The sequence below is a fragment of the Bradysia coprophila genome, assembly GCF_014529535.1.
Source record: "Bradysia coprophila strain Holo2 chromosome X unlocalized genomic scaffold, BU_Bcop_v1 contig_45, whole genome shotgun sequence".
NCBI lineage: Eukaryota > Metazoa > Arthropoda > Insecta > Diptera > Sciaridae > Bradysia > Bradysia coprophila.
Window position 1 is genome coordinate 209,662 of NW_023503339.1, and position 25,629 is coordinate 235,290.

A 25,629-nucleotide genomic window follows, 5' to 3' on the forward strand; every position below is an offset into this window, starting at 1 on the left:
TAATCTAGTATTGGTTATACAAACAAGGGTTCTAATTCTAAGAAAATTTATTGTTCCTTCAACAACGGAATTAAAATAATTGGACATGGATCTTGTTGACGTTGTCACCACTTTTCAGGAAACTTTCTGTAGCTGAATATGGCGCTGTTGTGCATTCAGGATAAAACTTCACGAAATGACCGAATTGAGCTATGAAAACAATGATGCCTCTTTTGTAGTTTTCAGGGTAAACTAGTACGTCGTAACCATACCCTGTATCCATGCAATCATAGCACTGAACAAAGCACTAGAACAGATTTTTTTAACGGTCATTTGGCCCTTCATTTTTTTTTGCGTTCCAATTAATTTATTTATTTTTATATGAAAAATTTGTACTACTGCGTCGAGAAGGCCCATCTTGAAAATTCTGTTCAAGTGCTTTGTTCAGTGCTATTATGCAATACAAAGATTAAGTAATACCCTGTAATTGTTAGGATAATTTTTGCCGATATGTTCTACAAAGATGCTCTTTTCAAACGCAAATAGGGAAGGAAATGATAATAGGCATATCATGTTCTACTCGTCAATATCTATGTAAAATTGTAAGGAAACTTTTGATTTGTTTACATCGATAACATGCTGTACTGCACACCACGTTAACCGTTCTGATTTTATATTCCTCATTTATTTTTGAGTTAATTTTTTGCATGACTGAAATGTGTAATAGTCAAGTCTGCAAATTGGATATAAATGAATTTTTAAAATTCAATTTTACCATTCACATGTGATAATGCTAACAACTTCAGATATGGGTATCGGATTTGTTTTAATTCATCAATGCTTGCATAGTCGTTAGAAACAGCGAAAAAAAAACCAATAAATAATTTTATTGCTCACCGCGGTTCAGTCAATACGCCCTCGCCTTGAAACGAATTTGTCTTATATATGTGAACGTGTGCAGAGGTTTCGCTTACGAAATTTGGTGATGATTTTTTTTAGCCTGAACTCACCGTATAAAACGTTTAAGGCTTACCAAATTAAAAATCGTTGTCTTACCTCCAGCCTGCACATTATAACGAAAATGCGGATCGACTTGTGTTAGCAGCGTAGCAACAAAAAGTAAGGTTTTCTTTTTTATGTGTAAAAATTTGTTTATTTTAGGTAAATAATTTCTTTGTACAAACTTAAGTCTAGAAAGGATAGATCAAAATAACAATAGGTGGAAATGGAATAATTTTTTTTTTTGTAATTTAATTTTTTTGTAATGTTTTCAATAAAATGAATTCCAAATCAAAACGAACGATGATTAAGTAAGTTTTCAATTTTGATTTTTGATTTTACATAACTGGGTATCAAAGTGAAATGACACGTTGTTGTGTTTTTATTGACCTCGGTCTCGCCTCGGATATGTTAAATTCACACGAAAACTGGTCTTTTCAACGTTTTTCATTCTCAGTTATGTGACTATTAATCAATAAAGTTAGACAATTCAAAATGATGAGTCATCATTGATTACAACTCTGTCAGCAATAAAATTTACAGATTTTTTCACTCCAATTTCAAATTACAATATGCCTCTCGAATTCCTAGATTAATGACACTCATTGCTCTTTAAAGAATTAAAAAACGGTTTCCCGAGATCTCAGAAGATACTTAGGCCGAATTCGAGGTTTGATTTTCTTTGAATTAATTTCTAAATAAGACAGTTGGGAATTATGGTATCACGTCCAATTTTCCTGAAATAAGGACTCAAATAAAGACTGTCAGGAAAAACAAACTATATCAAAAATCGATTTCGTACTTTCCGAGATCGCAGAGACTCGCTTTTTAACCGATCAGCGACATTTTCATGAGTGTCTCTAAGCTTAAACAAAGTTCGGAAAAGATGTGAAATTTGAACTAAAAGTTCTAGTTTTCAGGTCATTTCAAAATTGATTACACCACGTTCAGTTATTTTAAGGTCAGGTTCACGTAAATATGATCTGATTCCACTTTTAATTTTACATAGGATATGGAACGCCTTTTACCGGTTCGATGCAAAACATCACTCTCAGCAAAATAAAAATTCGTACGATCCACTTTTTCCATAAAAATTCGTTTTGCATTACAAGCCAGAATTTAAGGTGGAGCTCACTGTTTTGTTTACAAATTGGTCGGCGATATATCCATTTTTTGTGTGTAGAATAATGTTTTGCTTCGATTAAACTATAAAAAATAAGTGGTTGAAAGTGCCCACTGCCCACGGCCTATTGAATGCTTACGAAAGAGAAAGAAAACATTTCTGTACTCTAAATTAATTTAACCTCAAAAGAAATTAATGAAAAAAATCACTTAAATAACTTACAAATTACGACAAAAAAAACAGCTTTCACAATAGAATAGACCATCAGGAATGATCCGACTAATACTAATTTTTTATTGTAAAAAAATCAATTCTACAAAATTATAGACGAAGATTATTGGTATAAATCTAAGAAATTTTTGATTATTTTTAAATTTCTTTTTTTATTAATTGGTACGTTAATTATTGCATTTGGTTATGTATTTTCTTCATGTTCCGTTGTTGTTCTTAACAAATGAAGAACAATTTCTCATTAAATTATATAGGTGCATGCCCAATCGAATTATTTTTTTAAATTTTTTATTTTCGAAAAATTACCTCAATTTGGAGTGGATATGAATGTCTATATGTGCCACATGGGATTAGTAAAAATAAATTCTAAAACAAAACATTCAGCACAGACCTATCTAAAGTTTAACCAAAAGAACCTCATCAACATTCAGTTCGCTCTTATCCCGTGATATGCAATTTCGACTTGTGCCCGTCACATTATTATTACATTCAATACTTTTATCCGCACCACCCACACCGTCACCCATGAATTTCGTCAATTTGACAATTAAATTATTATTTTCCTCGCAATTCAACTGCTCCTTCTCCAATTGTTCGTTCTCTCTCGACAACAAATCCTCGTCCATCTCACTTTTAGCCAACTCATCCGGTATCAGTGCGTAGCCGTTGCCGTTTATTATTTTCGGTTTCGGCGCAAACAATGAATTGTACGTTGGATTCGACGGATGCTTCCAGATGTTAAATAAGGTTGTTATTGCGCGACGGCCTTCGTCCGTGCCATAGACCTTATGCGATTTGTCGCCGGTCCGGAGTACACGATTTTTCACCATGTTATGGGTTGCTTCTTTACGATCGTACACTTGGCCGATTTGTGCTAAAAGATCGATCAGGAAACCGGTAATATTGAGTGGCGATCCAAGTTCAGATGCACGGTAGTCCCATGGAAATGCGTGATGATAGTTGTGCCATCCTTCGCCAACGGCAAAGAAGGCCACGAACATTGATTCCACCGGAAAGATTGATCTATGGATAGTTAAAGACGAAAATTTCAGACTAAGAGTGGGACTTAGAAACGTTTACTTTGGTACTAAGGGTAAGCATTGGGAAAACAGATGACACTGGAAAAATTTTACGTTATTTATCTGTTCTGCGACCAAAACAAGCTTTGAGGTCTGGGTTTAGTGTTTTCAATATTAAAACGAAATGTATGTTAGAGTAAATGAAGTAACAGATTTTGTATTAGGTACTACAAGATATTTTTTAACGAAAGAAGTAACAGATTTTATCGCACACTGTGTGTTATTTCAACAAAACATAACCTAAGAATAAAGTCCTTGTAAGGAAAATATTGGAAAATAAATATTTTCCTACTGCCACAAATCAATTAAACCAAAAAAATCTTACTTGTCAAACGGCCGTGTTCCATATAAATGAGCAGCACTGTTAACCAACCATGTTGCATTCAACTGGATCACTGTACGTGCGAAGAATGCAGCGAAAAGCGCAATAACTGGATCCTCTCCCCAGAAATAGCACGGGACCATTGTTGGTAGCCACAGGGAAAATATTGTGTAAAGTACTTTGTAGTGACTGTAAACGGATAACAAGAGAAGCGAATTAATTTTCAGACATTTTTCTGAAAGACCGCAAGCCGTATTACACATTTAGCTTTTCAAACAAAATTGTATTAAGAAGTGGATAATGCAATTTCTTGATCATAATGACACCTGAAAGACACATATTTGCATGTGCAAATAATTAAACAATCGAGTTAAATATTGTTGACACCGTCATTTCAATTTGAAAAAAATAAAATAAATTTTATGAAGATGAGTTTTGAATAATAAACCGAAATTATGTTTTGTGGTCACATCTTTCGGAAGAATTGCTGTCCTTGTGTATTCATAATATGCATTCGTGTGTTATATGACTGTTCAATACTAAATCTATTTTTCCAGCGAAATAATTAAATATTTAATTGCTTTTTCAGTTGAACGAGAAGCGAGAAAACATTTTTTGTTTGCATGCAAATGCTGACGGTGTAAACAAATATATATATATTATATAGATGGTATGCTCGCGCCACATATGTGAATGAACAATGTTTGTCCTACGACCTTGTTTGGATATAGACAGCTTTTTCATTTGTTTGGGAAAATAAATGTATTTACTCAATTGTTTAACGTTAATGAACAAAGGTATGTATTCTGTCACACCTCGCACAAGATATAGATTATGCTTTCCTATCGCAATATTGCTTCATTTAACTTCAAACAATTTATTTTTCGACAAAAGATCTCTTTGAAAATGTTTTCTCTCTTGTGAACCTGCTGCGACTGTACAAGTTTCTCTCGGATATCCGAAAGAACTTCGCGGCTAATCTATTTAATGTGGATGGATACTTTTTCTGCATATCGTTTGTGTGTTGAAACAGGTTGTGCTGAATTTATTTTTATTTTGTTAAATGATTTCAAACCTTTAGGTTTAATTTAAAATCGGGGAATGCCTTCTGACACAAGTTACGCTATCGATTTCAACCTTCTACGATTCAGCACAAAACCCATCACTTTTGTAACTTTAGTCCTAGCTTGTGTCCCAAATAATTAATTCTAATCGAGTGATGATTTATGGCACTTTGTTACTTTTTAATTGTTGATATTAACGTCAAAAAGCTATATAGCAACATGAGGTCTATGAGGTCTATGAGGTACATATGTAGTTTTTATGGCAAACTCGAGTATGCAAAAATTTACGATTGCAAAAAATCGTTCACATGTTCTAATTTTACATGATCGATAAATCAATCGTTTTACGCGACGACAACATCAAATACTATAAGTCTATTAGTACAATAATTCTTAATGAATGTTCAAATGATGGTGTAAATCGTTTTAAAATTCTAGGATGGTTAAGTAGGACATGAAGTACATTTCTTCGAATAGGTGGAGAATTCTAGAAGGATTGGATGGAGCTCCCAACCATAAAAATAGAATGAATTGCAACTAATGTGTAAAATTGTCAATCGCTCAGTGGCCTAGTACAAGTTGTAGAACATGAGATGGGTTAGATTTTGGCGGACTACATAAGTTTCGCAGATGCATGCTCATTGCTCAACAATTCCCAAAAAATTAAAAATATTTTTTATTATAAAAATCTGTGAAAAATTTCTGAGAATAAAATGAACAACTTACAGCCAACAACAACTTGAGCATACAGTTGGTGACTTTAAAATGAGTGGCGCATTTCGTTTCAGCTGTTTATCAGCTGATTCACTCACCGAAGAAACATGTAAATACTAAATCAATCAAAATTGAATCAAAACACAACACATCACCGAACAATCAACCTATATAATAACAAGGTACATTGATTAGCATCTGTCTGTCTGTCTGTTGCAGTCGAGTACGTGATAAAGTTTCCTACCATACGTGAATCTAGAGCCATGAACTCAAATCATCCGACTTTTTGCTTTTTACGTCGCATTATGTTGAGAAAAGTGTATAATCAAAATTACGTTAAAATTACGAAAATTTTTAAATAAATCAAATTTTATCTCAATCCATCACAATATTACCAAAATATACAATATAAGCCAATGGATGTTGATGATGATGCATCGTGTGTTGATATTCATAGGCAAGGCATAACTAACAAGCCACGGTTGTTTGCAAATTAGTGATATATGTACATTTAAGCCAAACTGTATAACTTACAGTCGAGTGTGTATAACACATTTTAAATATGAATTTTGTTTTATACGGTTTATTATTTATCTCAAACCATATTTTTAATGTCATGCCGGCTCACTAATAATGTGAAATAATTTCTTTTCTGAACATTATTTTTGTAAATTATATTTTTGTATTTAACCTTGCCTACAGTTTTTTTCTTCTCTCTCTCTTTCTTTCTCTTCTTTTTCGTCTTGGTCTTCTTCTGCTTTAAGCTCGTTTAAGCGTGTGTTATGCAACACACCATGGAATCAGCAGATATGTAAATTAAGTTCGTCGTTAATTTTGAATTTAAAAAATATATTAAATATTGAATGAGTTAACTTCATTGAGAGAATGGAAAAATAAAATATTAGAATCAAGGATAGTGCACACCACAAAAAAAAAATCATGGAAATTAAATTGAAAGGAACAGTACCAACGCAACACATACTGAACAAAAATTGTTATATCAGTGAAGAAAAAAGAAAGATTTTGTTGTGCGGTTAAATTTTTGTGGATATAACGTCCAATGCATACCGATTTTTTTTCATTAATATTTTTTTTTAAATCTTTTGATATGCTGGAAATTTATTGTCGATTTGTAAAATAAAAATTGCGCGGTCGCGAGCAAACAAGAATGAAAATTTTTTATTATTTAGGTGGAACTTTCATTTCGTTTCTGTTACTTTTCAATGAAATTCATTAATTAAATAATTTTACGAGATGAGATAATTGAACTTAAATTTAAAAAAAACGACCAACTCGTAACTTAATCACTTAATTTCGTTAAAAAGAAAATCACTGAATGATGATCCGAAGTTACGGTGACATTCGCATACTCAATAGAAAAATTGAAATTCAGTTTTAAATTACTCAATTAAGAGATGACCGAAATTTCGTAAATTTTTTAAATTTACTACGGTGTGGTATCATAACATACAACCAGTTCGTAGTCACAAACATTGTAATAAATAATAAACTGAAACTTCAACAAAAAAGAGATTTTGTATAAAAGTAAATCATTAATTTGTTATACGAACTGTTTTTCGTACGTAGATAGGACGCTGGAAATTTAATGTTTAAAAAGAAATTTTAGGTTACATCTTTGTGAATTATTCGGAAAATCTCGGAATAATTCTAGATATGTAACTAAGACGAAAAGGCTCAGCTTAACCCGAACCTGGCTAAGTAAGATTTATATTGGATCTGACTTGATATGAGCTACTATCCCGGCTAATAAATACCCGGCTACTATCCTCTGAATTCAGATTTTTAAGGTCATCTTAGGTTCAGATTTATTGTAAACAATCAAGTTACATTGCTAAGGGCGGGTTTATAGTAAAACAAAGACGGCCCTGATCAACATCTCGCAAAAGCTAACATTTCTATTTGAGATAAAAGAGAGAAACCAGTTGCGTATTAATGATGGAGACTATACACGATTCGAAACTGCTTAATGAATTAGCGAGATGTGATCACGTGTATCCATTATTAGCACCAGAACAGAACAATAAGGAAAGGAATCAGCCTTTCAAGCACGAGTTAAAAATATTCGATTTTTATCGTATCCAAACTGATTTGAAATTCTTAATGACGTATGTATTGGGCTGCAAACATTGCAGCCGTAGCTCCACTAGCTATAAAATCCAACTGGTAACACAATGTAACTCATAATCAAACTATACCGATTTATAAATATAATTAACTAATAGGCCACTGCGGTCCACAGTAGGTATGTTCTCAAGTCACAGGTGTCTAAATTTGATCACGTTTCTACTTTAAATGTATTGCACAACGTAAACGAAGCAATAACCGAAAAAGCAACTCACCGTTTTTGGAACATAATCCATGGATCCGCTTCCAGATCCGACATATCGATCTTCTTTCCATACTCGATAACTTTCGGATGTTTTCGTGACATCAACCATCCAACGTGCGAAAAGAAGAATCCACGGTTCGCGTTGTGTGGATCAGCATCGGTGTCTGAATATTTATGATGTTGTCGATGGTCTCTTACCCATACGTACAAGCAATTCTGTCGAATAAAGAAAGTTTTGGTTAAACGAAAAATCCATCGGCGAATCATTTAAAATTCAATTCATTTACCTGTCCGGCTAGTGTATGCAGCCACAAAAGAAATATTTTTAGTGGTAATTTGGCTTTGAATGATCTGTGTGACCAAAGTCTATGTGCGCCCATTGTTATTCCTAAACCTGAGCCATAAATTAAAACGAACCCTGCAAAACGAACGGGCAAGAGTACGTTAGATAAATTTGTTGCGGTTAATTTGTTTATCTGGGCTTACCGTATAAAGTGGTTCGTATATCAACCATTCGCAATAAAGTTATCACAATTCCAACCAATGCACATAAATGTAATAAAAGAAAACCGATAGCGTTAGGCCATACAATTTCTCGTTTGAAATTAAAATCGGTGCCGATTTCCGATGGTAATATGGGTGTCTTAGCTCCAATTTCTTTAAGCTTCTCTAGTTCTTTTTCATGCGATAAATTCGCACTCATGACGTGATCAGTGGCTGAAGAATTCAAGGTTGTAATTTCATTGTCAAATGCGTCCTCATTGAGTAGTTTTTCGTCAGCTTTTGAGGATATTGCTGACCGATGTCTATTGACTAAATGCTGAGAATTTGCGTCGGCACCCATGGTTGTCTGTATCTGGAAATATTTAATAAAAAAAGATCGTGTTTATTGTGTGCGTCATCAACTATGGTGGTTACATTAGAGTCGTATTTCAATTTTACGATAAAACACGTTGACAGTGATGTGTCTAAAATTGTCTTGTTGCGCATGGTAAAACACATTTTTTATCGGCTCTATGATTAGAAGAACCGTTGTTAAAAGAGGTGAAACTAAGAAAAATGTTTAGCGAGTGGGTTTTACTATAAAATTGAACTTTGTTCAATAAAATATTGTTCATACGCTGATGACTTGGCAGCAAGTCCTTGATCAATCGTAAGGTATCATTCATAAAGTATGTCACACGTTGCGACTATGTTCATCTCTTTCTAACACATTTTCAACCGTGTCTTGCATCATTTTCGCCCGTTCGATATACTTTAGAACGATCCTTGTTCCCTGCGGACCGTATTAGAAACTTACGCTAGAAAATTCAATTATTTAGAATATGTCCTGCCGGACCTGGCCACGAGCAGAACTTTAAGAATGTTATAAGGAAAGACTATGTAGAATCGAATAATTTTGTTGGTACTGCAATGTTGATTGAATTGCGATTTTTTTTTCTCATTTTATTAGCTGCCGGCCTCTTCAACTAATCCAAAGTCACCAACTTTACCTAATGGTATAAGTATTTCACAATCCAATTTTTTTTTTCTCTATCTGACCGAAGGAAAATTAAATTTTACTTTTTTTGAGTAAATATTGTTCATCGATGCCCAAAAACTAATAAAATGTAATTTTTTATTAATTTTTAATTTTAAATGCCAATGTTAGACGAACAAGTTATGACTCAATATATATATATATACCATATATACACACAACGCTCACCTCACAGCCACACTTAGCAACGCAGGTCATTTCGAACCTCTATGGATCGATACATTCCAATACTATTTCTAATTTGTTGTTGTTACTGTGTTAAGGTACTCTCCTCTTGAGTACGTGTATACATTTGTATTTTTATAGACATCAAAATCGGAACATTCTCAATCACACCAGACTGTTTGTAAATTCAGACAAGACTTACAAGCAAAAAAGATCGAACAAAAAAACCTTGAACATCGTTCGACAATTTTTTTTTTTATTTCATGTCAACTGCCGAAAAGTTCAAACCTGTTATTTCATCGTATTACCACCATTTAATACCTTTGAAATGATAGAAATCCGCAGCATGTGCTATTCAATTTCGATAATGTTCGTTCGTGTACACATCCAAAAGTTTGTATAGTATATAATAGCTTTCATATACACAACACAATATGCATGTTAATTTTCGTTCAGTTGAATTAAGCAGTATAAGCGATAGACTCGTAATTCATCAATAACATAATAGTTTTATATTAATGCGTGTGGCGTGGGCTTTAATTTCTTGTTTTGTCTACATTACCAAGATGATACATCATTTGACTTGTAAATATTTATTTACAATATCTATTTTGGCGAAGAATAATATTTCTTTTGGACAAAAGATATTATGTGATTTGGAAGCGTTAGAATCGAGTTTAAACGATAAATTGACCTATGAGGCAGCCAAGCATATATTAAAGATTAGAATTTATCTTAGGATTTGCCATTATAGTCAAAATTGAGAACTAAGAACCAATTTCCCACTAGAAGACTAATAATTGTAAGAGCGTTACTCAGAACCGGCCAGTAACTTCTTTAATTAGGTGAAACATTTTCTCCCTCCAATTAATTTACAAATTAGTTTTTTTCGTTAGCATAGAATTGACGCACTTAATGATGACAAACAAACTTTTTGTAAATAATCATTGACTCGATCATTTTCTTTACGTAAGTAAATATTGATATATGTAAGATGAGACACGGACGTGTTAACCTTAAAGAGTTTGAGTTTAGGCGGTCAATGTCTTTATCGATTCTACGCTAGCGATAATTGTGGAGCATTAGATAATCTTGTCGGTACTTATAAGCCACTTACAGTGGACAGTGGTTCTTATAAATGAATAATTAAATGCAGAAATGGGACATGTCGCATTAGCTTCAGTAAAGAAGGAAAATATTTAGTTTTCATTTTTCTTATAATTCCCTAATGCGACATGTCAATTTTTTCATTAATTATTCAAGTATCTTGAATCTTGCAGAATCGGGACAAGTTACATTAGCGACTTATAAGAAAATTGAAATTTCTTTCATTTTGCTCCGGTTTGAATAAGCTGACGGCTTCAAATAAGCTGACGAATCCGTTTCAAATAAGCTGATACAGATTATTTTCTGATAAATTAAAACAAAAAATGATCGTAAGCGTATCCGAAACGAGCTACATCAATGAAGTTTCATTTCTCTTATAATTCGCTAATTTGACTACATATACGTTAAGATGAGCTACTTTAAGTAGATTCGTGTAATACGAACTGTGTTGTTGGTATTATTTACAATAAAATTAAATATTTGAAATGTATTCTTCTAAACTAAGGCTAAGGCATTGACTGAACATTTAGAGGTCTTAATCCTTTTTGGCTTTACAAGTTTGATATTAATTTTACTTCTGCTGAACTCAACATAAGGGAATCCAAATCAAATTTTATATTAAGCACATCTACCAAATAGCAACATCTTCTAAATGTCGGTCCTACTAATTCGTTAAGCTGCTGCGTGGGCTGTAATTTTTTTTTCTTACGAATTTATGTGAATTGAATATTCAAAATTTATATGGGTATATATATATTTATACGGCTAGTATCATGGGTACTTTCGAGTCAGGTCGCAACTTGGAGGAGATTTATTTTATTTTATAATTTATAATTGTATATTATATATTTATTTGCTATTGAAAATATAAAACTATAAAAAATTTATATTTTTATTTGAAGATTTAATTCGACATTGACCTTACCCTGTGCCACCATAACTCTTAATACAGCCACATCTTTCAGAACATTTATTGCGATGTTGTAATTAATGCACCTTGACAGTATTTTTTTCCAGTTCTCATTCAACAAAACGAAATGCTCTCAATGCATGACGGTCAATTAATGAACAAGCATTTTCAATTCTCACCCATACGGCATATGTATTAGCAACAATTTGAACTATTTATTGTTTGTGTAAAAATTTCATCATAATCAACAAATTGCCTTTTTTATCCACCGACAAAAAAAACGTAATTTTTTTGGCCAAATTAAAAGCAACTTTTCAACGAAATTAAAAATAATTGTCGGGTTAACAGTTTGACTTTTTCAATCAAATGTTAAGACTAGCATCCATCTCTGTTGCTGGATACGTTACAAGGTGTGCATAAAAAATCCATAATTATCATGGAAATTATCTATTATTCGTGGGTACATGGGTTTTACCATAATATTGTTGTTTACTTAAATATCCTTCTGACTAATATCCATAAATTGTGTTACGTCTGACCTATTCATCTTACACTCTAATAATGATAATATACAACGCAGTAGTTGCTGTTTCATGGAATGACTTTTTAAATTGCTTTTTTACACACTCTTTCACCATGTGTGTAATATGAGGCAAAAATGTAAGTCAATCCACAAAGCTCACAAAAATACCGGATCAAATTACTCAACCGGCTCAGCCAAAGCGAAAAAATTGAATTCATTCACAAAATATTATCATTTATACAAGCTTAAAGAGAACTTGACCTATACCATCACATCGATCGTACAGCCAATGAAATCGTATTTTCTCAACAACAACGAAAGCATATACATCACATATATTGACATAATCATTCGAACATAATGCAACACCAAATGATTAAGATGAGAAAAAAAGGTCTGTGGAATTTTATTGGGTTTCATGACATAGAAAATAATTCAAATGAAGTGAACGATGGAGAATATATTGTGTACGCTAAGTAAATACCTATGTAACAAAAGATATCAATGAAACAGCGAACCCAAAATATGAATTTTTATAAATATACGGAAGGAAGTGATTTCGTTTGCAAGCTTTCAAGCTTCAACCAGAAACACAATGGAAACACCATCAAATTGAATTAGATAAATATCTCATTTGAATATATTGACCGTTCAATGTTCGACTTCTATTTAGAACGAATGTATAAGATCGGCTGGAAGGTTCTGTTCGTTATTGATTTTGGCTTTGCGATACAATTCCGCTTGATATTTTTTCACCAAAAACTAGTATATTAAACGTGAATCATACGACAATATACCGGGTCTTTATACCTTCTGGAGGTAACATTTTATTACAAAAATTTAGAAGACATTTTGTCCACATACCATCAACCCATTTGTCACTCCAATTGCAAAATTCAAATGTGACTATGTGACTTACGCGTCAAACTTTCGGTCATTATTTTTGTCCACAAAATGTTTACGCATAACGGTGCCGTCTTTGACCCCTTGTATACCGAATTTTTGCGAAACATTTTTAATAAAACCAATCAAGCCACTAAAACCACTAAAACCACACCGAAGCAAGGTACTATAATACCAAAAAAAAATTGCTGTATATATTTGGTCAAGGTTGCAATTTCATAAATACTATGGCTACACCTATTCATTTTCAAAGTAATATTTATGCTAACGTATGTGTACACCACACATCGTCGATAGAAGAAAAAGTACACAGCAAAACATGTGTAAATTTCGTATTAATTGACTTCTTTCTTTTGCCATATTGCATTTTGGTATTATAAACATCACGTTCAAACGAAAGACAAAATTAATTAGAAAAAAGTGCGTCGTCGGAAGCCATTTCGAATGCATTCCGCATTTTTTTTTATCAATCAACTATTCTAATATGGGTGTAAAGTGGAATACAACATTTATTATTTTACAACCATAATTTCATAACATGTTGTTGCTCTTTTTTTTTGATTTGATTTGATTTGAAAATATTAAAGTATCGACGCAAAGCAAAAGAAAAAATTTGATACTAAAATTTCAGCTTTCACTAACGATAAACAAACCATATTAGTGTGCTGCATATGCATCAAGTGCTGTTTATCGAACATATAATAGTGAATTTATTTAAATATAGTCGTGAGATTCCAGGAAAACTGTGGTAATTAATAATGATTCAGGAAAATCTTGTAATTGATTTGATTACATCAATCATGAGGACCCGCACGAAATTTATTAAAATCGTACTTTCAGTGATTCGACATTTTTGCGTTGTCGAAGGTATCCTAGGCGCTCAGCTAAATTCTTTGTAATACCCAAGGTTCTGAAAGAACACGTGCATCAGACACCTCTGAGTTGATCACGAAGGCAGTAGTAGCAAAAACATTTTCTGAAGAGTACTTAACCCCTTTACCGATATATTAACAAATTTCTACCAATATTCCATAAAATATAATGGTAATTCCGAAGTTATAAATGTTACTCTATAAAAAGCAACGGCGGAATATTACCACACTTAGCAAACTATGATTGGTATGCCTGAAGTTACTGAAATAGTGGCAAGTTTCTAAAAAAAAAACTACAAATTTTGTAATTTTGTTAAAGACATGGAATTGTATTGTACCTGCAAATACCGATATGGTAACAATCAAACGAATGGTACAGTTATACCGAACAAATTGTATAGGTCTAAAAGCAATTTAAAGAGTATGTGCAGTGAAGTTCGCACTTACGTATAATTTTTATTATTGTCCTAGTTATTACGTGAGCCTTTTTAAATACAAACTAAAGGCTTCGGTAATGTAATTAGACATATTTTCGATTGCGTGAACTATGTAAAACAAGTGGAGAAAGAAAAAAATTGTTAAATTGTTAAATTCACATTAGATATGAGTGTGAGATGAACGATTGGGGCATAATTAATTTTATATTAAATGCATTTTATGCCCGACCAGAGTCGTGAAAAGTTTGTGCCATTGCAACCGTTAGTTGAAGTGAAAGGTAAAGTTGATTTAAATATGTCACACACAGCATAAATGTGTAATCTATATAAAAAAAAAACCAATTAACAGACATCAAAGATATGTTATAACTTAAAATTAATATCTTGGTTTGATTATTATGTATTATGCGCAGGCTGTGCAAATGTTTTACGTAATGCAACAATCCAGAGAGTAGCGCTTACAGATTTTTTTTTCATTCGTAAATAGGTAAATCCGCAAATTATAAGAAACGAGTCGATAAGTAGATGTTTGGTTTCAATTAAATTTGAATGGCGCAGTTGAATGGAAAATCTGTCTGTTCAACGAGTAATGTAAAATCGCTAAGGGTCCTTTAACTTCAGCTAAATTCTTGGAATTTTCGGCAGAATTAAATTCCTGAATGCATCAAAGGGATTCAGTTGCAATTTTATTCTTATTACATGACCCAAATATGACCGCGATCATTGAATCCATTGAACGAACATATAAATTCGAACAGTGCAGGGGATTTTTGCGCGACTCATCAAATATCCACTATAATGACCCCGAAAAACATGTAACATTTACACATGAACAGTCCTAAATATTCACAGCTACTAGCAACAGGTGACTTTGCTTTAGTGGGTCAACATGGTATCATTTGCTTAGGTTTCTGTAATTTGAGTTGTTGTAAGTTTAGTTTTTGTATCTATGCAGCAAAAGAAGTGCCTTTGTCCTTGTTTGAGAATGGGGAGAAATTTGTTTGGACTGTGAAAATCACAGGCGGATTCATCAGTACACTAATACATCTGATCATTATGGTACACCGGTAATCCATCGAAACACTTTAGTTTGCTTTGCAGTTTTTATGTCGAATGGATGTCATAAAAACTGTAATTGTAATTGCATTTAGCATCTTGATAATCCTACACACAAAAACGAAATGATCATTGGTTCAGCATTGAGTTCAAACAGCAATTTTCGTCTTAAAATCAATATATCGCAACACTAAAGCTTATTACGGCACATTTTTCGTTGCATTCATTACGAATTTAAGGTATATAGAACTTGTTTGTACCTTACTTTTACTTTCGTCCGATTGATTGATTACTACATTTTATACGTTTCTACATAAAACAAAATCTTCTGATTATTTTCAATCAATTGATATTTTCAAGTGAATTTTAAAAAAGTCGAACTGTTTCTTGGCGAGTTTTTTTCCATTTCTTTTTGTAATAGAGGAAAAAAAACTCTTTCATAAGCGACATAATGTTTAATGAAATAACTTTTGCAAAATAAACGCCAATATATAAAAAAATCCACATCTCTCTCATATGTTGTCTATATAACCGGAGAGAGATAGAGAGAGAAAGACATTTTTCTAACCAGATCTGCGTAACCAATAATCTCGAATTATCCGATGAAAATCAGCTGAAAGTATTAAGCAACGATGCAGATACAGATACAATTTTCATTTTCTTCAAAAAAAAAGCATCGTTACAGCATATCCGTATAAATATGTATACATAAGACAAAACCGGCCGGTATGTGGCTTACACTACTCGGTATATAGTTGTTGTTGTTGCTGCTGCTGCAGCCGCTGACATTTTTCAAGTGCACTGACAGTGAATCGATGCATGGAAAAACGATTTATACATTTTAGACATACAAGCAAATTATCATATTTCAGATATCTTGATTTTCATGTCCATTAAAAATTTCACATCTTTATTATGCAGACATGGTGCGGGTAGTTTCTTTTCATGGAACAGTGGCACACAGATCTCGTTATATTTTTGCAATTACTTAATATTTATAATCTGTGTGTATGTACAATGTACATTGTACATGTATGCATAACCAATTAATATTTTTGACATAATTTTACGCAACTTATTCTTTTTCGAGTGAGAAAAAAGAAAGAGACGCAGTTCGGATTTAAGAAATATTGTAGCCACACCACTGAAACTGCTGGAACTAAGTGTTTAATTTTAATTTCATTTTTTTAAATTGCTTGCCGCGTCAGTTGTTGCCATAATTTTTTTTCATATATATTAAGTGGTCAAATGTGACCTAATTTATGTAATAACGTGGCGATACGGACGAAAAGTTACACACAAACAAACAAAAAAAAATAATTAAATCAAAGATCGTAAATCTCGAGTAGATGAATCTTACAATGAAAAAAAAAACGAATAAATTTCATTGTTCACTTCTAACAACAACAACCAACAAAACCGAGAAAAATTAAATCCAAATGATTCATTAACAAAGAGTAACGAAACCGGAAAGGGTTTTTCTGTATCACCAACGTGTGTGTATATTTATGTGGAATGTGGTGCCCATTTAAAACAATGTAAAAACGTAAGAGGCATTCATTGACATTGAAAATCGTCTAACCGAAAATTGTTGAAACACTCGAATCATCTCTACTCGGTATAACATACATTCATACAAAAAAATACGTTACACTCCGTATCGATGCGAAACAATTTCAGGTAATCTCGTCTACGTGATAGGAAATTATGTGAAACAAAAACATAAACATTCTGTTACATAAACTAGTTCTTCTACCGGGAAGGTTAAAGAAAACGTTAATTAATTGCGGAAATGGTCAGATTTTATGTTTCCAAAATAAAAATTAAATAAATAATTCTCGCTCGATCTAAAATAACTCGACGAATTGATCCTATGAAGTAAAGCTTAAGGAAGTCCGTGTAGAAATGTATCTCGACGCCTGCATAAATTAATAGAAATCACGTTGAACGAATTTTAACCAACTCAAATTCAAACAATTCAACACACCGAGTGTTAGTCGGACAGAGTAAGTATTTCAGTTTGTACATTTAATCTGAGCAATTTTCTTTTCAAATATCATGATTTGGTTCGAGGTTACGTTTGTTGGACGTAAGTCAGGGTTATTCACATTTCTATGAGTTAATATAATGTACGTGCAATCGAACAGCATAAATATACAACGTACAACCTCATCAGAAATATATATTAGATTGTTTGCTATGAACTAATTAAAGTAAAACAGACATCTTAAATGAATGTACCTTTTATGCAAATATTGAATATGAAGCAATTTTTGATCACCTTCGAATCGTAACACGTAAAACGAATCACCACGGAATGTTTATTCATATGGGAATTTTCGTTTGTTTTCTTGGTAATTTCGTTTCGAATGACTCAGAGATGATAAGCAAAACATTAAATTAATTGACACAAAATGAATTGTCACCTACATTACCCATGCAAAATCAGTAGTTGCAAGTTTATGATGGTAGAATTAACGATTCAGTAGGATATTAATAATAACAATCCTTATTCGTCTGAATACAGAGTAGAATAATGCATAAAGTCTTCTTACAATAATATGACTAAGATTTCTAGAATTGATTTTAATTTAGTCCAATTCAAGGTTACATAGTATTGCTTCTTTCTTTCTATCATTTCTACTATTTCTACTACATTCCGTTACGATTTGAAATGTCGGGTTATCAATGTAATAAAAGTCGCTAATTCGAAATCTTTTACTTCAATTACTTTTAACACTTAAGCAAAGTTAGTCTTATCGTCGTTTCGTTGTAGACAGCCTAGCAGTTTTTTGAGTGTTATTTCGATTTTAACAATTATTTTAATGAAACCCCATTCGTCTTTGTATTCCTGTGCGTCATGGACAACATTTAATAGTCTGACGCCCATGTCAATATTACAATAGCAAATTGTGTACAGAAAATCAAAAATCTTCAATTTAGTGAAACATTTTCTAAAAGATGTTTAGTGGCATGCGACCACCTACATCGTAAAATCTTTTGTATGTACTTTGTATATTTAAGCAGCTTTTTTTCTCTAAATATGTTTCGATGACGACAATTCTTAACGTGTGTTATATAGTGTACGTACAGCTGTACCAATTAGTGATTATAATCGCGATATTTTTGGTATTCATATTTCCCATTTTAGATCATTTTTTGCTAAATAAGCTGAACAAACATAATTAAAATAAAATAATCTGCTGATTATCACAATTTGCGCCGATAATAGATCAGCAACGGTTTGTTTGCAATGATGATTAACGAAAATGAATAGATCAAATAAACAAAATTGAAATATATAGAAAAAGGTGACAAATTTTGCAGACAGTCTTCATCGTACACGTGTGCGAATAGAGGTAGTACAGTATCTAGGTATCGCAAGGAATCGGAAGAACGATGATTTTGAAATAGTTTTATTCCTGGTCCGAAAACAGAGAAGTTTAAACAGAAAAAAAAACGAAGACGATGATCAAGGTCACGTTCAAATTTGTTTGAATGCAAAATCGTAACATTACTTAAAATAGCGTTTCAATGTAAACCGTATCATGTTGTAAAGACAGCGAATTTTGTTTTTTTCTTTGTTTTTGTATAACCATTAAAACGTAATGAAACAACACTTCATTATTAAATTTACAATCATCATTATGGTAAAATGCTTCCTAAGTTTGGTTTTTTTCTGTAATGCTAAACTATTTTGTTGCGTGTCTTCATTTGTTGTTCATAAAATTACCAAAATTAGATTTTTTTTAATGTGTTGATTTTAGATTGAATTTTGGAAAATGAAGTGAAAAGTTCCTGTCGGTTGGCTTGGAAGGAAATACAAAAATGATGGCGGTGGTTGCTACAAAAAACCAAAGTGGTGATTTACAGTAAAATCCCCAATCGGCTTGAGATATAACCTAATATTGACTGACTTTTCGCTAGGCATAGGGTAAACCGACTAATCTTTGACTAATCTTTGAATCTTTTAATCACTGGTTAATCTTTGGTTAATCATTGGGTAATCCTTAGCTATTCTTTGGTTAATCGCTGGTTAATCTTGGGATAGACATTGGTTAATCACCGATTAATGACTGGTTCATCAGATGAATCACTGGTTAATCACCGATTAATCACCGATTAATCACTGGTTCATCAGATGAATCACCGGTCAGATTAATTACTGGTTAATCAAACAAGATTGTGCACATCCTCGGGGAAAACATGTCAGCGGTGTCTTATTCGTTGCAGCTTTCACTCATGTTTCCAGTGGAAACTTTCCATACCAAAACATCTTTCCAATATTACAATATACAATATTACAATAGATTTACATAAAAAGGTTCAAATGACCGTCAATGAATACAAATGAATTGAATGTATTCTTTGAAAATAACAGATGGAAAAAAGTCTCTCGCCATTTATTTTCAAGCATTTAAAAAAAAATTGAACTGCCCACATGCCCAGTCCAAATATTGTCGTTAAAAAAGTGGAGAATTTTTAATATAAAATTCCCAATTTCATCAGACAATCATTCAAAAATGTTCATATTAAACGTTTCATCGTCATTGTATTGAATGGTACACGTATTGTTTCGCACAAGATGTTGGATGTTCTTTTGATTAAAATACGAAAATATTGACGTGGTTATTAATTTGACGAGAATCAAAAAAAAAAAAAAAACAGCGAGGAATATATGAGCATTATGTAGTTTGTGACACGTTAAATCCGTTTAGTCATGCTTCCTTTATGTGTAGTTTTTTTTTTATTTTTTAAAATTTTCAGCTCGGATGATACATTACGTAATAAATGAATTGACGATATATGCACGCTACATTGTGTTAGCATTATCATCGAATAGGTAGGTCAATTTTTGAACTCTGTCACTTTTTATTATCATCAGTGACATGACAACAAAATAAAAACAGGTTAAGTTGTCGTCATGACCTTACCTAATATTCATCTGCAAAATGCGTAAGGCAAGGAACATCATCGATCGTTCAGCCAGCAGTGAATTAAAATTTTTAATTAAAAAATATTTTGAAGTCGAATTGACTCGGATTCTTTTTCCTCTTGAATATGGTTTTACGAGGAAGTTATACGCATTGTTATGATAATTTTCGAATTTCCTCCAAAAATTCTATCAATAAGATCTCCGGGGTTTTTCTATTCGTCGGATGATGTGAATTTCGTACGGTGAAGAACTTTTATTGATGATTTTTATTCTTCTGTTAAATCTTATAAAACTTAATTTTATTCGGATATTTTATAGCCAAACTGGTTTTGAATACTTTGACATATTGTTTCTGGTATTTATATAAATTATGAATTTTAAATCATTGCATAAACCACCGAAAAAGCAGACGGCGATAAATAACACACACAGTCAATTCTAATTTGTTGAAAAAGGTTTTTGTTTCCTTTACCATCTGATACAAGCCAGATTGAATCTTAATGGGACGCACGTTTCCAATTGAAGGGCAATACACAGAGTTTCTCTGTCGTTTAAATTCATTTCGGATAAAATCAAACACTCTGAAACAAACGAACTTCATTTGTATTCCTACCGGCAACGGATTCAATTTTGTCAATAGATCTCTTTCAGCGAGAATTGACGAAGAAACATTTAAGATTTTGAAACTCTAATGAATGCTAAGCGAAAAATAATTGAGAAGAGACAATTAAAAGCAGTTGAACATTGATGTAACACTTAAGCTGTTGTATTAAAAGCCATTCCTTCACACCACAAGTGTTTCTTTTACAATCAAATGGTTCATATTTAGTTCAAAAAAACAATTCGCTTAGATATCGGCGATTGTGACATTGGATATTATTTCTTCTCTCTTCATTTTTCAATCGCATAACGAAAGCTATAAATCTGCAATACGTAAAATATTACGATTTTGTTTTTCCAGTCATCCCAGCTAACGGATAGACAGATTATGTGTGTTTGTGTAGTGTTAGTGTATACGCAATCATGAAAACGTGTAAAATTATCATTAAAACATAATAAAGATAAACTGAATTAACCAAACAACATTAATTTGGACCAGAACGCACAGATAACAGCTTTGAATCATTGATTCAACAACACGTTACTCAATTACTCGACCTTCGGCTCAGACTGACCTATAGATATTCGGAACTATTCAATTACAGGCTACGCAACTTAGGCAGATTAGCTTTCGAAATGTTGTTTGGTTTCTTTATGGTTTGCTAGTGAAATTTTTTACAGGACCAATGGATCCATCAGAAATGTGAGCAACCACCAACATTTCTCGTCAACGTAAATCGATTCGGGTTACCTTAATTGGGTAGATATATTGTGTGTTGTCGTTGTGTGCTCAACTTACACACACATTAATTTGATATAGAAAGTGCTTGAGGCTATGTTTTAACAATAACTATTCCATTGTTCCGGGTGTCAAAGTCTAGTAGCTTTCAGAAGCTGGATATAACAATTTGAAGAGGAAAATTTTTCCCTATGCTTTAAAATGACAATATTGAAAGGAATAAAGTAAATAACCACAGGTCCTACTGTAACTGAATATAATTTTTAAAAAAATCCACATATGGCACTATCAAAACCAATGTTTGTCTAATGAAACTTACTTAAGTTACATGCAAAGAACTGTACATTTCATTCTATGGATCAATTTTGTCCAATTTCAATTACCTTTTATTTAGAACCAGTTTAAGATCAGGGGTAGGTCATTGCCTGAAGTTATAACGGGCTAATTGCCTTCCAAAATATTCAAAGTCACGTTTTGTTGAAAAGGGCTTGCTGAATTTATTTGAAGATCGGCTGAAGAGAAACTGACTATGTAACGAGGTGCCATTAAAGTTTCTTCAAGCTCGCGGTCAAGTCAATCGAAAAATATGCATCAGAGAAAATTGAGCAACAACAAGACCATTGGAAACATTCTGCTTGCTACCAGTTGTCATAGATTAAATGAAATGAAAGAAAAGAGGATTTCTATGTCTTGATGACCACTGGACATTGACCGGTTTTAGTTTCTACACGAAAATCATTAGAATCACCAATCGAACGCATTGAAATAAACCGACGGACTCATACAAATGCTCTGAATTTGTTTAAATACAGCGATTTAACAACAGCGAGGTTATTATATTTCGAAATAAATAATTGTTGTTATCCTTTGACACCCTTTCACCCAATCACTTTCCATATTCATAATATTTCTTGATAATTCGATAGCTGTGAAGTGGAGAGGCACGTATCACCAGTTATGTAAATGACTTTAAGGAACTTATCAGTAAGCAAAATACATGACTAACGGTCATACAGATTGACATAAATTTTCCCATATGAACGTCCGGTTATACGTTTTTTTATTGTTGTTGCTAAGAACGAATAACTGAGATGTGTCGTTTTATATACTGGGCAGAGATTCTAAAATTTTATTCAACGATGTACCCGTGCCATCTTATCTGAATTTAAGGTGGATATTTATGCGGTTGAATTTGAAATAAATTTTAATAAAAATGGCAAATATTAAGCCGACTATACAAAGACTGCATTGAAAGCAGAACCCACAGTGATACTTATTATTATGCAAAATGATTATTTTTTTTGGTGTGGATTGTGGATCCACACAATATTTCTTCTTTTCCTTGAGAATCTAACTAGACAATTGACATCTTTGTATTTTCATAAGATTTTTTGCTCGATTGAATGCAAATGTTTGTGTAATATTGATAATTTATGTAACTTTCGATACGTACGAGTCTAACAGTTACCCGATTAAGTCAACCTAATTTCTTTGCTTGTTAACGTTATATGTTTTTAAACAACTTTCGGATCACGAAAAAGAAAATAAAAATTTTTGGCTAAGAACGGTTGGTTATGTCATTTCATTTACAAAATAAATTTTACCTGTAATGGTTCATAATGGACAGCGCACCAAACACATTTATTCATGCACACGAAATGAATAAGATTCAAAAGTAACGAAAAGAAAATGAAAAGAAATGTAAAATCGACGAAACGCATTGCACACCAAATTATCAAATAAAAACAAAAATTTTAATTTTGGCTCAAACTCAAATCGTGTTGTTAATCTGTAATTAACGATTGCGTTAATAAGTGTTTGACTTAATTGAAGTAAAAGGGAAATTATCGTACGTAAAGGTTTTTTTTTCTTTGGTTCATTGGTTCATCCACGGTGACATATCGAATATAATGCGATAGAAATTTACTGCAAAACAGAAAGTTTGAACTTACCGTTTAATGTTGATGTGTCTGGTAAGATGAACTTTTGTGTTGCTCCAGTAAATCCAACAATTGTAAAATATTGCAAGTCTAACCGTTTATTGCATTCACACACTATCAATTTTTCATTTTTCCTCATCAATTGTGATAATATTTTTTTATTAGTATTTTCACCAAAAGCACGACAATTGACGGAATTTTTTTCTTTTATCAAATTATACTTTTCCCGTGTATAATTTATCGATCACTTCAGAGTCACTAAACAGAATCACAGACACTTAACCGTTTTATATAGTCGACGAAATTGTCGAAATAATCCAAAACGCTGCTATGCGCCACAGTCTTTATGATTTTTTTTTTGTCAAAATATTGCAAAAACAGCTGCAAAAGAAGGCACAGGCATATAAACTAAAACAAAAAAAAAATATTTGTTTTCGCTTTAAACTAAATATTTTTGTACGACCGATCGAGACACACAAAATTTTTGTAACTACATTGATGTTAAATTTGAAATGAGCGCGTTTGTCTTCGGTACTTTTGCTTATATACCAACTCCTACCGCGCGCGTGTGATGATTCTTTTTTTTTATACTCAACGTGCTGGACACTTCGTTTGAGTGGATTCGATATGAAAATAGCAGCAATTTTTTTTCAATTTTTCGGAAAATACACTTTTTGTTCTACGATGCTTTTGTTCTGTTCGGGTTTAACCAAATTCATTTTGCATATAAGGAGGTTTTGAAATTTGGTGAAATTTGCGATCACAGAATTCGCTTCGGGATGATAATGTAGTGTTTATGACTGCTTTTTAGTGCAACTGTTTAACTTATCTGTTTAACCTTGAAAAAAATTAGGTCCGCTCCTTATGAATGAAACACGCTTTATGTAATGATCAATCCAGGCACTGGTTGAGCGTTTACTCAAGGGGAATATTAAGTAGTCGGAGGACTTTATAAAGTTTGTATGCAGGGAATAGCCATTTCATAAAGACATTCATTCAAAAATTAGCTGATTTTCAAACTACCACTTATCTTACTCGACAGAAACAGATTCTATTCATTCCATGCGCCATAACGAAGCTACCGTACATACACCTACGGATTTTTTAACTGTATCGCTCCTTCAATAAATATTTGCCAGTCGATCATGGAATTCCAGACACGAGTACTGCGGATTTCTTGTTTAAAGCATGGTTTCTCGGATGCCGATCAGATCTTACAGCTCAGACCATTCCTAGACACTTCGACAAAGAATATTCGTAAAAGGCTTGGCTGAGACCGTGATAACCAAATGAATCGTCTTCTGTGGGGGAGATGTTCTGTGAGTCCAATGTGTCCAGTTTAATATGGGCCGTTTTTTATACCCTCCTTCCTCAACTTACTATACAGGTCAAAGTGTACGTGGAATCTTTGAACGATCATGAAAGAGTGTGCCGATTTTTCTCATCTTTTGAATTACACATGTTAGTCGATCGAATACATCCCCTCAAGTCAAAAGAAAATAAAATTCTTAATTTGCATTCATGTGTAATGCGGAATGTTACATGCGGCTATCATCTGTTATCAATAACGCACTGAGGAATAAACACCAAGCTCTGACTAATGTGGTCTTAAGTAGCGTGTTCAAAATAATGAAGTAAAAGATGTGTGATTCTCTCTTGAAAATAATGCCGTCTATGAAAGATTAAGTTTTTACAAAGTTGAAATAGTCAATTCATATGCAGCTGAAGAAACCGTCTAGCTCGACCTCTACCTACACAGAAATGTTATAAATCGCTTTTTTAGTTGAGAAAAATGGAAACATATTTCGTATCTATGTGTAACAAAGAAGTTGCCAGGAAGACATATTAAATTCACTCTGAAATTGAAAACGGTAGCCCAGGTAACTTAAGGTAAGGATTCATGAAAATTTCGATAGAAAAATACAAAATTTTCATAAACATAAATATGCATCTTGTGTCAATGTACATCTGCATTTACATTGAACAAAATGTCGCATTCAGTTGTAAGAAAAACTATGTTCAATGCATAATTTACAATAT

At 32.6% G+C, this 25,629-nt stretch overlaps 1 protein-coding gene and 1 long non-coding RNA gene across 2 annotated transcripts; both read right to left on the reverse strand.

Annotated features, from left to right (window-relative positions):
- Positions 1-1,109: 1,109 nt before the first annotated feature.
- LOC119070093 lies at positions 1,110-25,524 on the reverse strand. Its single transcript, XR_005086460.1, has 5 exons — positions 25,514-25,524; positions 18,990-18,993; positions 11,833-11,839; positions 11,114-11,116; positions 1,110-1,836 (listed from the first exon to the last, which is right to left on the reverse strand). It is a non-coding gene; the product is annotated as an uncharacterized LOC119070093 (long non-coding RNA).
- LOC119070091 (acyl-CoA desaturase-like) lies at positions 2,164-24,115 on the reverse strand. The gene is made up of 6 exons (XM_037174403.1): positions 23,602-24,115; positions 8,348-8,717; positions 8,149-8,279; positions 7,872-8,077; positions 3,737-3,922; positions 2,164-3,355 (listed from the first exon to the last, which is right to left on the reverse strand). The coding sequence occupies exons 2-6, from the start codon at positions 8,703-8,705 to the stop codon at positions 2,728-2,730; spliced, it is 1,509 nt and encodes a 502-aa protein (XP_037030298.1). The 5' UTR covers positions 8,706-8,717; positions 23,602-24,115; the 3' UTR covers positions 2,164-2,727.
- Positions 25,525-25,629: the final 105 nt, after the last annotated feature.

What these genes read in the sequence shown, in the direction of transcription:
- LOC119070091 (XM_037174403.1), bottom strand. Translation starts at nt 8,705, where the DNA reads ATGGGTGCCGACGCAAATTCTCAGCATTTAGTCAATAGACATCGGTCA. An exon ending in TATACGAACCACTTTATACG is followed by an intron (nt 8,280 to 8,347) that starts GTAAGCCCAGAT and finishes TTCGTTTTGCAG; the next exon opens with GGTTCGTTTTAATTTATGGC. An exon ending in TGCATACACTAGCCGGACAG is followed by an intron (nt 8,078 to 8,148) that starts GTAAATGAATTG and finishes TTTATTCGACAG; the next exon opens with AATTGCTTGTACGTATGGGT.